Below are 14,421 nucleotides of genomic sequence, written 5' to 3' on the forward strand. Positions count from 1 at the left end.
CAAAGAAACAAAACTACAGGCCAATATCACTGATGAACATAGATGCAAAAATTCTCAACAAAATACTAGCAAACACAATCCAACAGCACATTAAGAGGATCATACACCATGATCAAGTGGGGTTTATCCCAGGAGTGCAAGGATTCTTCAATATACGCAAGTCAATCAATGTGATACACCATATTAACAAGTTGAAGGAGAAAAACCATATGGTCATCTCAATAGATGCAGAGAAAGCGTTCGACAAAATTCAACACCCATTTATGATAAAAACCCTCCAGAAGTAGGCATACAGGGAACTTTCCTCAACATAATAAAGACCATATATGAGAAACCCACAGCCAACATCTTCCTCAATGGTGAAAAACTGAAACCATTTCCACTAAGATCAGGAACAAGACAAGGTTGCCCACTCTCACCACTATTATTCAACATAGTTTTGGAAGTTTTAGCCACAGCAATCAGAGAAGAAAAGGAAATAAAAGGAATCCAAATCGGAAAAGAAGAAGTAAAGCTGTCACTGTTTGCAGATGACATGATACTATACATAGAGAATCCTAAAGATGCTACCAGAAAACTACTAGAGCTAATCAATGAATTTGGTAAAGTAACAGGATACAAAATGCACAGAAATCTCTGGCATTCCTATACACTGATGAAAAATCTGAAAGTGAAATCCAGAACACACTCCCATTTACCACTGCAACAAAAAGAATAAAATATCTAGAAATAAACCTACCTAAGGAGACAAAAGACCTGTATGCAGAATATTATAAGAAACTGATGAAAGAAATTAAAGATGATACAAATAGATGGAGAGATATACCATGTTCTTGGATTGGAAGAATCAACATTGTGAAAATGACTCTACTACGCAAAGCAATCTACAGATTAAATGCAATCCCTATCAAACTACCACTGGCATTTTTCACAGAAGTAGTACAAAAAATTTCACAATTTGTATGGAAACACAAAAGACCCCGAATAGCCAAAGCAATCTTGAGAACGAAAAACAGAGCTGGAGGAATCAGGCTCCCTGACTTCAGACTATTCTACAAAGCTACAATAATCAAGACAGTATGGTACTGGCACAAAAACAGAAAGATAGATCAATGGAACAGGATAGAAAGCCCAGAGATAAACCTACGTACATATGGTCACCTTATCTTTGATAAAGGAGGCAGGAATGTACAGTGGAGAAAGGACAGCCTCTTCAATAAGTGGTGCTGGTAAAACTGGACAGGTACATGTAAAAGTATGAGATTAGAACACTCCCTAACACCATACAGAAAAATAAGCTCAAAATGGATTAAAGACCTAAATGTAAGGCCAGAAACTACCAAACTCTTAGAGGAAAACACAGGCAGAACACTCTATGACATACATTACAGCAAGATACTTTTTGACCCACCTCCTAGAGAAATGGAAATAAAAACAAAGATAAACAAATGGGACCTAATGAAACTTAAAAGCTTTTGCACAGCAAATGAAACCATAAACAAGACCAAAAGACAACCCTCAGAATGGGAGAAAATGTTTGCAAATGAAGCAACTGACAAAGGATTAATCTCCAAAATTTACAGGCAGCTCATGCAGCTCAATAACAAAAAAAAAACAAACAGCCCAATCCAAAAATGGGCAGAAGACCTAAATAGACATTTCTCCAAAGAAGATATACAGACTGCCAACAAGCACATGAAAGAATGCTGAACATCATTAATCATTAGAGAAATGCAAATCAAAACTACAATGAGCTATCATCTCACACCGGTCAGAATGGCCATCATCAAAAAATCTAGAAACAATAAATGCTGGAGAGGGTGTGGAGAAAAGGGAATACTCTTGCACTTCTGGTGGGAATGTGAATTGGTACAGCCACTATGGAGAACAGTATGGAGGTTCCTTAAAAAAGTACAAATAGAACTACCATATGACCCAGCAATCCCACTACTGGGCATATACCCTGAGAAAACCATAATTCAAAAAGAGTCATGTACCAAAATGTTCATTGCAGCTCTATTTACAATAGCCAGGACATGGAAGCAACCTAAGTGTCCATCAACAGATGAATAGATAAAGAAGATGTGGCACATATGTACAATGGAATATTACTCAGCCATAAAAAGAAATGAAATTGAGTTATTTGTAGTGAGGTGGATGGACCTAGAGTCTGTCATACAGAGTGAAGTAAGTCGGAAAGAGAAAAACAAATACCATATGCTAACACATATATATGGGATCTAAGAAAAAAAAAAGGTCATGAAGAACTTAGGGGTAAGATGGGAATAAAGACACAGACCTACTAGAGCACAGACTTGAGGATATGGGGAGGGGGAAGGGTAAGCTGTGACAAAGTGAGAGAGTGGCATGGACATATATACACTACCAAACGTAAAGTAGATAGCTAGTGGGAAGCAGCCGCATTGCACAGGGAGATCAGCTCGGTGGTTTGTGACCGCCTGGAGGGGTGGGATAGGGAGGGTGGGAGGGAGGGAGACACAAGAGGGAAGAGATATGGGAACATATGTATATGTATAACTGATTTACTTTGTTATAAAGCAGAAACTTACACACCATTGTAAAGTAATTATACTCCAATAAAGATGTAAAAAAAAAAAAAGAAAACAGAGGAGATTGCCAAAGCTGGAAGCATGGATAAAATCTCCAAGGAACCAGTTACAGAGAAAAGAACAGTGAATTGAGAACTTAGGTGATTACGCACCATAAGGGTATGAGAGTGGGGAGAGGAGCCAGCCAAAAAAAAAAGGGGGGGTGGAAAGAACAGGAATGCAGGACAATCGGGATCATGCAGTGTCTCCAGAGCCAGGAGGGAAGTTATAAGATGGATGTGCTTTCATGCAGCCAGCAGGCCAAGTGCTACAGAGGTTGAGACAGGCTGTGAATTTGTCAGTGACTTTTTAAAAGAGTTCTATCCTCAGAGGGGAGGACACTGACCCACAGTGTTGATGAAACAGCTAAGGCACAAGGAAACCTTTCTGAGAAGGGGTGACGATGGTCCCTCCAGACCTGGGGGAAGCAGGAGACAGCAGAGGTGGAGCCACAGGCCTGCTGCGGGCAGAAAAGGGGATGATCGACGGCCCTGCCCAGAGATGGGGGCGGTGGATGATGGGGAAGGCTGTCCCACATCTGTCGTGACTGTCTGGAAGTCAGGGTTAAATCAGCGGGGAGACTCACAGAGCAGGCATTTCACCTGGAGACAGTGTCACCCAGCAGGATGCTTTTCTGTCTGCATCTCATATTTTTGAGGTAGCTGTGCCGCCCACCCTGCCTGATCCAGCCCACATTTACTGCCAGCAGCTTGGACACCAAGGACATCCTCATTAAACTCCTGCTAATTTAATGGTTAATTCCTATAGGCGCTAAGGTGCCTCGTGAGGCGTCTTTCAGAGAAAGTCTGTGCATTTGGAAACCAAGCGGAGTGAACCCTGTCCCAGAGTGAGGGGGATCGTGCTTCTCTTGCTCTGCTGTTGAGCTCCGGGTATAACTAGACACCTGATTCATGTAAATGCAGGAAACAGAGGCCAAGTCCATTCACATGTTCAAGTATCCCCAGCCAGTTACTTTACCTGGGACTTTGCATCCTTGTCTTCAATCTTGACACAGGGGCTTAACTTGAGGTTGGAGATCTCTTGGTCTTTCTGCTTTTGAGACTCTAGGCACTTCTGCCTCTGTCGGATGCTGCCCTTTTGGATGGAGGAGTCCTTGGGTACTCTAGAGGAAAGCCACGGGAGGGATGAGGAACCACTACTCTTTGGATTAGTAGTAACACCAGCAGGTAGAGAGGTCGGGCAGTTTGGAGAATGGCAGGGGCATTTCGCCCCGGGCTGTGTTACAATGACTTGCACTGCTTGGGGCCTGGGGATGGGGGAGGTGCCACTAGGAGCAAGGCAGCAGGGAACAACCCAGGAGACTGGAGCCTGGAATGGAATCAGTGAGTCCATGCCCTGAGGTCACACCCCAGAGTTCAAATCCCAGCAGTTGAGAAATACTGCTACAGCTAACCTCAATCCCTCATGCTACTGATTAATAGAATTCTTTTTCTGGTTTCAGGGATAAGTGGAGCCAACTGGCCTTCTCAGACCTCCATATACTTAAAAACCCTCATCCAGATGGCCACAGGTGGTCCCTTCTGCAGACCGAGTCAGCGGAGGGTCTCTCCCTGCAGCTAGCAAAGGCTCAAACCACAGGGCAGATACCTGAGCTCTGGATAGACGTTCTCCAGGTACCACTTGAAGCTCTGGCACTGCAGGTTCTTCCTCAGGTTCAATCTGCTCTCAATGCTGGGAGCGAAGGGGGAGGGCAGACACAGAGACAAAATACAGCTGTGTCAGAGACGGGTACCAGCAACACGGACCCAGGAGGTACCAGCCCTCCAGGCTGGGAGGCGTACAGCACAACCCGTGTCCATGCTCTGCACCCACGTCTCCCTGGAGGGTGCTGGAGAAAATAACCGAGAGATTTTGAGAGCTCCAGACAGAGCTATGGAAACACTTAGCAATATCTCACAGTGGAGCGGTAATGACACCAAAGATTTGTGCTTTACTTGAAAACAGAATGTGGGGGTGTTTTTACTTTTCACTAAAAATGAGGCTATGAGAACATTCAGCGTGTGGTTAATAATTCACCGCCGGGGCTCTGGGTCTACGTACAAATCTCTCTTTGGATTCTGCTGTTGAACTGCCATCCCCCCGACGCCCTGCCTCAACCAGCCCAGCCTCAAAGAATCCTCTTCGTTAGCTGGTTCTGGGCTTTGGTCATGTATTTGTTCATCACATAGTTCCTGAGTACCTGGTATGCGCCAGGCATTGTGCCCAGTGTGGGACGTGATGGTGAACTTTCGAGCAAGAGAGAGACAGGTAATGAGCCGGGTGCTCACAGCCCGATGTGGACGTGGGGTGGGAGCACCTCAGAGGTGGCCCCATGCTTGTCGGGTCAGTGGTGGTCGAGTGGTAATGTGGAAGCTGGTATCTGGAAGGAAAGTGGACGTTGTCCAGACAAACCAGAAAGTGGGTGAGGTGGGGACCCCTGGTAGTGCAAGGGGAATAGCAAAGAGAGATTAGTGCACATGGAGAGGGAAGGGGTCTGTTGGCAGGAAGACTGGTAAAGGTTAGAATATGTGTGTGTGAACGGATGTATGTGGGAGGGGATGGGAGAGGGGAGGTGGGGGGGAGGAGAGATGAAGATGCAGCCCATAAAAAGCCCTGTGAAATACCCTGGAGGAGCTTGGACTTCATTTTCAGGGCAATGGGATGCCATGGATGGGTTCTAAGCAGAGAACGATGTGGCGCTGTTAGCCCTTTAAGAGCATCTTACTGATGGTGAATGCGTCTATGTGCAAAGCTGGGAGAGCAGTTAGGAGGTGGCTGAAGAAACCCAGGTGCTGCTCATGATTGCTGGCGGGTAAGTGGGGTGGGAACGGAGAGAGGGGCAGGTTTAATTCTCTCCACTGTACCGCCAGCACCCACCCGAGTTCCATGTACACCTTGTCTCTCCTGGGTGACCACACAGAACCGGCCCTGCTTTCTCCAGCCTTGCCTCCTTCCACCCCAAAGACTGGACTGGGCGCCCTCACGGCACTGGAACTTCTTAAACAGCACTAACCACCATTCCTCACCAGACTCTAAGCAACACGAGGACAGGAATGACATTGTTTGAAAAGGGCTAAATGTTCAGTATTTGCAAGAACCCAGATGTTCAGTGCATGAGTGAGGCAGGATCTCTGGGACCTGGTGATTGTCTAGGTGTGGGAGGAGACGGGGAGGGAAAAGTCAGGGTTGACACTCAGATTTCTGGTTTGGCAACAGGATGCAGGGAAGAGCGTTCACTGAGATGGGGAATCTGGGGTAAGGGGCAAGTTTAGGAGTGAAGAGGATGAGTTCAGTTAGGACTTGTCGAGTTGGAGGAGGCTGGGAGGCATCCAGGCAGAGATGCCCAGCTGCTACTCGGACATAAGGGATGGAGCTCAGAGGAAAGGTGCAAGACAGAGACGGAAACTTGAGTATCGGCAGCACAGTGGTGGTTGATGCCAGGGAAAATGTGGAGTAAGAGGGCTTATGACAGATCCTCGGGGAACATATAAGGGTGGGGAGAGGAGCCTGAGCCTGCAAAGGGGGCTGAGAGGGTGCAGCCTGCACTGCAGGACAAGAGCCAAGACTGCAGTTCTGGAAACCGAGATCAGAAGTGTGCCTGAAGGGGGCTGGGTGGGAGAAGTCTCATACCAGTGGGGTAACATAGAGAAAGGTAAGGGGTCCCAGGGAGTCATGGGTGGGTCAGGTGGGAGTGATCACAGGGGATAGGGGCATGGCCTCAGGTCACAGTCAGGAGAAGGGGGAGGGGAGCCGCAGACAGCGAGGCAGGCAGCTCTTTCATGAAGCTTGCAGAAGACCAGGTGTAGGTGATGAGCAAAGCTGGACTGAGGGAGAGTTCTTACAGTTTGTTTTCTTTCCTTCTCTTCTTTTGTTTTTAGAAACTATGTAAGATACTGAATAAAGTTAAATGCCAATGGGGACCATGCAATAGAGAAGAGAGATGGGTGATCAGGGAGAGTGAAGGCACACAGAGGGCAAAGTCCGCTAGGACAGGGGCTCTCACACTGTCTGTGCATTAGATTCACCTGATGGTGGGGGGATGGTTCTTTTACAAATTCTACAGCCCAGGCCACAGCCCAGGGGAAATCCACTCTCTGGGGGTGGAGTAGAGGCAGCAGAGTTTTTGAAGCTCCCCAGGTGACTGCGATGTACAGACAGTTTGGCAACCATCACCCTGAAACCTCGCTCCTGGAGTTGAGGTCCTCAGACCAGCAGCACGGCACCACCTGGGGCTTACAGAACTGCAGACCTACCGAACCCAAATCCACACTTTAACAAGATCCCCGGGAGATCTGTGTGCACATTAAAGTGCGAGAAGCCGACAGGCAGGAGGAGATGAATCCGGGCAGTGGGACCTCGATAAATGATGATTTATGAGTGAATGCAGCAGGGAAGAGTGTGTCTGGAGAACGGAAGGGACACCTTATCCTTCAAGATGAAAGAGACACAAGGATGGTGCAGACAGGTTCGTCTGTCTTGGGAAGTTGGTGCTATTTCAGCTACAAAACAGAGGTGTCATCTTCTGTGAGTGAAAGGAGTGGGGGGGACTCAGCAGCTGGGGAGGGTGGAAAAGGTACAAATGGAGGTTGAGTGAGAACCCTGGCCAGGCAAGGTGGCAGGCTCAAGAGGTCCACCAAGGGCCTCCCTGAGCCTGATGGCCTCGGAGTGGTAGCGGCACTAGCTGATAGTCCCAGAACTGTTCAGCAGCCTGTGAACCGGGCAGGAAACGGTACAAAGTCGGGTTCGTCCAGGGTTAAGAGAACTTCACCAGGGAGGGTTGATAGATGCCCAACAGAGCAATAGATCTGGGGACAACATCTTTTAAGCATTCTCTTTAAGCAAGAAGGTGGAACCCAAGTTGGAGAGGGGAGGGCAATGAAGAAAGGAGGGGTGGACCCACATGGCCCAAAGACCGGAAGATGGCTGAGGACTCAGAATAAACGCCGTGGGAGGCTCTGAGTAGGAGAAGGGGAGAACAGTATGGGTTTATGGTTTCAGAAATACAAATCACTTTAGCAGCCTCTGATTTAATCGTCCCGGGCAGTGATGGGCTCGACCTATGGAGAGTAGGCTGCAAAAATCCCATCTGTCAACAGCCTTAGAATGACTGAGGGACATCAGCTGACAAAAGCCACCGGCTGCCCCTCATCCCCGCAAAAGACGAATGATAACATCAATGAAGTTGCCATTTTTCTCTACTCAAATCAACCCTGGGTTGGGGAGTGCAACATCACAGAGTTCTGGAATATGACAGGTGTGATTTGAGCCTTCTCCCCCTCCTGTAATAGTGTGATCCAGGGCAAGTAGCTGAACCTGTAGAAGACTCAGTCTCCTCATCTGTAAAACAGGGGTAATTATACCCATTTCTCAGTTTGCGGAGGACTAATGGGGTATCTCATGTAATGGTATCTGGCCCTTAATTTCTCTCTCTGTCCTCTTCGACCCCCATGAAGCTGGAGCCCGGCTCTAGAGGAGACCTGCATGGTACCATTCCTCCTAGGAAGGCAGAAGATTTAGGCTTGGGCAGCTGAGGATGAGGAGGAAGGAACCCCGACCTGGAGGGACCAGGGTTGCTTAGCCCAGCACCCCACCTTTCTATAAAAAGCTGGAAACACCAGTCCACTGCACAAGGCACAGCTCTGCCCACCTGAGTAGATGGCCCGGGTTGCCTGGTGGTCCTCCCACAAGAGCTCTCCAAGGCCCTGCAGCCAGAACTGGGCAGGAGCAAGAAGGCACATGAAGGGAGAAGAGCCCCAGCCTGGGCCCTGGAGGGGCTTGGGGGCTCGGGAGACCAGCTGAGCACACAGGCCTGTTGCGACCCGCTCTCCTCAGGCCTGTGAGTTGGGGCTCTTGGCCCTTTGCACAAATAAACCAGGAGGGACACTTACTTTCCAAAGGGTCTCTCCAGGGCGAACGGCCGGGAAGCATAATAGTACTGTTTGTATTCATCCATCCACACTTCAGCCGTCCGCTTGGTGTTCCTGAGGAGACAGGGGGTGTCGGGGAGGGTCAGGGAGGACCTGGGACGTGTCCAGGTAAAACATACACAAGCGGCAAGCTGGCAGCGTCACCCCCGTGGGGCCCAGCATGGTCCAGTGACATTACTCTCCCCACAGCGCTGAGCCCAGCCACTACCACCAATCTCCAAAGGGACCTCTACCCCAAGACACAGGATTTTAGTAGTCACTACATACTCTCTTCCCAAAAGGCACAGGCCAGAGAAATTACACCAGAAACTGAACTTCTGTGGCCCTCAAAAAAGAAAAAAGTCAGGGAGAAAAGAGCCAGGAGAATCTGGTACGTCCCTTTGGTGCCAGTACAAGAGGAGCAAGTGCCGACCATCTCACCTCTGGCCGCCCGCGGGCACCTGCTCCAGAGCTCTCCCCTTCAGCCCAGGGCCCAGCTCTCTGAGCGGACAGCCAGTCACGCACGGGTTCCCACAGGCTACGTGACTAGCTTGGTGCAGGTGTAAAGAATTAAGCAATCACGCCATCTCGGTCAAACGTTTGCCAGGACTCTGAAGTTTTTAAAAAATCAGCTATTCGCTCTGAGTTAGACATCCAAGGTCACAGAAAAAGAGACAGAGACAGACACGGAGGATGTCTGTCCAGGAGGCAGGGGTGTCAGGAAGAGAGGATGTGGGAAAACAATCAGAAGCCAGGAGCAGGGCTGGAGCAGCACCTGCCAAGGCCCAAGTGCGTGGACTCGGGGGCTCACCAAGAAGGCCACGCCCCTCCAGATTTCTGGTTGTGTGTGGAACAGAGGCATTCAACAATGGAGCCCGTGAACCTGGAAGGAGTTATGCACACGCAGCCCAGCTCTTGGTGCTCAGAAGGCAGCTAACAGAGCCTTGCCGCCTCCCTTCACTGGCCTAACCACCAGCAAACTGGAAGCTGCCAAGGAGACACTGCCCCACATCTCCCTCCCCTCCAATGACCCGCTGGGGGCACGCAGGATGCCCGCTGGCCAGGGCCCAGTCTCAAACACAAGGAACGTTCTGGACCCCAAGGCTCTGCCCCCTCACTCCCAGGCTGGCCCCTTTCCCCATCACAGCCCCACCGCTTTCCTGTGCCCGGCGCCCCCAGCTCACCTTTCCCTGTAAAAGCCCAGAGCCCACGCAGCCCTGCCTTTGTTCCTGTCCCTGCTGACTGGGTTCTCCCTGCCCTGCCCGGCATGGGGTCAACTTTCTCCCTGTTCAAGCCCATCATGCCTCCACACCTGTCCACACCCACAGCTGTCCATACGTGTGAGAAACCGAGGACGGGAGAACCCAGACGAGGAGAAAAACACCTCAGGGGAAGCAAAACACCAAAAGAGGCGCTTCCCCCAAATGGACCAAATGAGAGAAAAAAAGGGTAAAGTGGAAATCAATGGGGAGTGAGCTGTCAAGTGACAAGAGACAAGGGGAGACGAAGCTGGGGGACCAGAAGAACAAAAGGAGAAAGAGGTGTAAGGAATTATTTTTAAAGAAAAGGAGAAAGGTTGAAGAAAAAAATCACGGAAAGCAGAAGGGCGTATGGAAGGAGGGAGCAGGAATAGGCAAGTGGGCTCCGCTGGGTCACTGAGACCCCGGGATCTTCGTCCTGTCCCCAGGCGGGAGATGACAAGTCCCAGGAAAGGAGCCCAGGACCGCAGGGCCTACGCCAGCCTGGCAGCTTCTGTGAACCCTTGAGGCCCCGGAGCAGTCAGGTGGGTTGTATCTACTTGTGCCTCCCCGTTCCCGAATCTTCCCAAGGGCCTTTCCCCTGGTGACCCAGCCTGAAGGTGGGAGCAGCGGATCTTCTAGAACTCAGGGGCAAAACGGTCACCCTTCCCCCACCCCAAACAACCCAAAATACCCAGGGCCCTGAGCCCCGCAGGATGGCGCTGCCCAGTGACTTGAAGCCCCCAAGGCTACATGTGGGGCCTTGCGAAGCCTGGGGGAAGCCAACAGTGGAGAACAGCCTTGGGGCTTTCAGCCTGAAGCTGGACGGGCAGGCCTGACCCCTCCTGCTCAGGCAGCAGCCCAGCGAGCAGGACCCACAGCCCCTGTCCATCCAGAACACTCAGGCGACCTACCAGAGAACCCAGGGCAGCAGCAACCCATCACCAGAAAAGCCCTCGGCCACTGCAGCGCACACTTACTTTATATACGTGTTGGCATTTCCATCGGGGAAAACATACGGGTGCTTCTTCCTGAAGACGTGGCCCACGCGGCTGCAGGGGACGATCTCTAGGCTGCCCCCGCACATCCACACCCTGAAGGAGATTTCTGCAAGACAGCCATGCCCCCCATCACTGCTCTGCTTCCTGGACGGAGGGACACAGGATGGCAGCGTTGAGACTCCGGGCGCCAGGGAATCCCAGGTCCCAGGGAGCGGGGAGGGCTGGCCACACCCAGTCTCGGGTGCGGGGGGGTTATCAGCTGTGCTCCACTGGCCCGGCAACCTCGGCTTCCCCGCCCACAACAAGGATGGTAACAACTCACACCTGGGAGGGTGGTTTGAGTTAACAGGGAAACAGTGGCCGGCAGGGAGGAGCACACAAAAATCAACCCCTGTTCCCTGCCCTCATGGAGGCCTCTGGAACACACTCAGGGGCCTGCACGGCAGGGGCCACTGCTGTGATGCTTTAGCCTGGAAAGAGAAGCCTGGGGACTATGAGAGAGCTGCTTTTGAGCACGTGGAAGATGGATTAGACGAGCTCATATGATCCCAGAGGGTTAGAGCCAGGACCGAGGAGAAAGAATTTCCATTAGAGACTATGGGAGAATTTTCTGAGGGTCAAGGTCCAGATAGAAGGGGCTGTCATGGAGTAAGTGTGTTTGCCACTCTGACAGGCTAGCAAGCCACATGGCCTGGAGGCGACAGAGAGGACCATTTCCCAGGAGGCACCTGGACAAGGTGTCCAGGACAGAGCCTCCCAATACTGAGATGGCAATTCTACCCGCTGCAAGGGCCCCTGAATCTTAGCCCGGAGGAGGAAGTCTGAGCCGTGGTCGAGAGCTGGGAGCAGCCATAGAAAGTGCCGGAAGCCTCGAAGCTCTTTTAGAGGTGCTCCCCTGGGTGGGGATTTGCACACAAACCCCTTTTCCCCATTGGCTGCTGCTGCAGGGACCTCCGGGAGGGAGGAGGGGTGGAGTTAGCAGAGGCGCTGGGACTAGGCTGGCGGGTGCATTTCTCCCTCGGGGCTGCTTCCTGCAGGCTTGGAGCAGCGGTTCTACCCCAGAAGGAAGCAGCGGAGTTCAGCGGTGGTGGGGGAGTATCTCTCATCACTGCCTTGGTTGGGAATTGCTGAACACTGTGAGGGGTTTTATTATGGCTGTAAACTCCTCTGCAGATGGTGCATCCCCTTACGGACTGCACCCAGGGCAGCCTCCTCGCTGCATGCCACTGGCTTCCCATCTGAAATGCTTGCCTGGCCCATGCTTGTGCAGTCAAGCTCAAGCCAGAGGAGGACAGGATGGCTCAGGAAAATCCCGTGCCCATGGGCAAGTGCCCCTGGAAGCGGCCCGGGTGCCCATGAGCAGGAAATGAGGATGCGGGTACTCCAGGGCTGTCCCCCCAGGTACGACGTGCCCCGCACCCTCCAGCACCTTGGGCCCCACTGCCCTGGGTTCCTTCACCACGGAGTCCCCTCCTTTATCCTGTCCCTCCCATATGTCCTGCTCTCCTTCTCCCTTCTTTCCAACCCTCCAAGCAAGTGCTTGGACACAAATTCTTCCTCCTGATCCTCACCTGCTCTCATATTTGCCTGTCCTCAGTCACCCTTTACCTGTCCCCCCCTGCCTCCTGACCTGTGTCCCTGGAAAAGTTGCAGGCCAGGCTGCCTGGACAACTGTCGCCCTCTGCCCAGGTACCCTCCCAGACAGGCTACAGCTCATTTCTAGCAAGCTCGGATTTCCCTCAGAGCGGGGGCGACGTGGACACCAGGATGAAGAAAGGACGTCTCGAGTGCTGTCAAATCATGGCAAGCACACAGGGTCGGGGAGAGACGGGGGGAACTTGGCTTTGGGGTCAGTGGCCCTGGGTCTGCAGTAACCCACCAGCTGTGTCCCTGGGAAAACTGCTTGACCTCGCTGAGGCCGGGTTTCCTCACACGTAAAATGAAGATCATAAAAGTACTCCACAGCATTGCCGTTGACACCAAATGAAATGGAATTTCCAGAATAACTGTGAAAACTCTTAAGTGTGCTGGAAAGCTCAGTAACAGTTACAAGACATTCCTCTGCAGGCCGTCTCTTTAAGCTGTGGACACCAATGGCATCGCCCACCTGTGCCCACTTCCAACTTCCTAGATGACTTACAGCTTCCTGCTTCTGCCACAGGAGGCAGTTGAAATCTGTGGTACTTAACACCTGAGATTTTGACTCTCCATAGAAATCCATGATACCCGGCGCCCTGGCGTTTGCCTGGTTGGAATCGGGGGCACCAGCCTGGCGTTTGCGGGGGACGATGGGTGAGCTTAGCTGACGGCCAGCATCCAGCTCTCCACCTTGCAGTGATGCACGGAGGGGCGGAGGGCTCGGTGCAGGGAACCGTGACGGTATGCGTGTGAATTTAGCCTCCAGGGCTAAGGTCTACTGGGCTCCAATAATCAGCTCCCCTCCAGGACCTCAAAACAGGGTTTCCAGTTCCCAAAAAGGAAAACCCTCTCACCCCTCAAACCCAGAGATGGAGGCCTTGCTTACTGGATATAAGCTACTAATTCTGTGCCAGCTTTCTTCCAAAAATATGCATACATTTCAGCTATGGTCTCTTCCTTACATGTATTCAAATGAGACATACTTCGCTCCTCATTTGCAAAGCAAATCCCTCCAACCTGTGCCTCAGGCCCACCCACCCTCCCCGCCCCTGAAACCTGTTCCTCTCCCTGTGCTTCCTTCACCCAGCATTCTGCTTCTCTCTGAATCTATTGGCCCCCCCTCCTCTGCCACCATCATGCACAGACTCCACCTCAGAAAGTACCATTCCCCTCTCCGCCTTCCTTTTGGGCTTCTGGCATTCTCCACCCCAAGGCGCTATCTCTGAGTACCTGCTTCCTCATCTGGCCCCAACATTCGCTTGACGCTGAGGACTCACCCCTCTCCCACCAGTCCAGCTCTACTCTGGGCTCCAGCACTGACTTCCGTGGCTGCCTGACGCTCTGTCGAGGTGCACTGGATGCCCTCAGATGCAGTACGTCTTCTATCCCATCAGCATCCTCTAATAGCCCTCTGCAGGCTGCCTCCTCTCCTCCACCTCTAAAACCATCCTTCCTCCTCGTTTTCCTGTGTCTGTGCTTCTTTAAAACATCAGACTATCTCAGTTCTGCATGGGAGGAAAGGACTCTTTCATTTATTCCTGGGCTGGGTTTTGTGTGGTCCTCCCTCAGGCAGTAACTTATTAGTCATCCTAACAATCCCACACGCGGTTGTGGATGTTTTTTACGATGCAGAAGCAGTCCTGATAGGACAACTGACAGCGGGTAGCTGGCCTCTGAAGCCCATCTCCCCAGCTCCAAAACTCCTGCCTTCGCCCTGACCCCAACAAACTCAGTGTGAACACGCACCATCAGCTAATGCGGCTGTGGACACGAAGATCCTGACTTCAGGGCACTCACAGATGAACCAGAGAGACCAATCTATAACCAGCTACCTTATCCACTCCTTCATCCAGTCCTGACACCTGCCTGTCTCAGCTCTGCTTCCGGCCAGCTGATGTTGCCCCAGAGGCTGCAGCCTGAGATGCAGTAAGAGCTTCTCTCCTCTGGAGTCCAGACTGTCGAAACCAAGATGACCTGAGACACATGCCTTGCTGTGCCTCGGCCAGAGTCAAGGCAGTCTGGGTGATGA

The 14,421-nt window shown here is 51.5% G+C and overlaps 1 protein-coding gene across 1 annotated transcript in view; it reads right to left on the reverse strand.

Moving 5' to 3' along the window:
- Window positions 1-14,421, reverse strand: part of GALNT14 (polypeptide N-acetylgalactosaminyltransferase 14) — a gene marked incomplete at its 5' end in the record, with an annotated part of 209,715 nt that overhangs the window by 13,768 nt on the left and 181,526 nt on the right. Inside the window, 4 exons of the mRNA XM_082642359.1 lie at window positions 3,588-3,732; window positions 4,218-4,301; window positions 8,498-8,590; window positions 10,734-10,860. Coding sequence (XP_082498485.1) covers window positions 3,588-3,732; window positions 4,218-4,301; window positions 8,498-8,590; window positions 10,734-10,860 — 449 coding nt within the window. The remainder of the gene's footprint in view (window positions 1-3,587; window positions 3,733-4,217; window positions 4,302-8,497; window positions 8,591-10,733; window positions 10,861-14,421) is intronic.

The sequence above is a fragment of the Mesoplodon mirus genome (assembly GCF_964341445.2).
Source record: "Mesoplodon mirus genome assembly, chromosome: 14".
NCBI lineage: Eukaryota > Metazoa > Chordata > Mammalia > Artiodactyla > Ziphiidae > Mesoplodon > Mesoplodon mirus.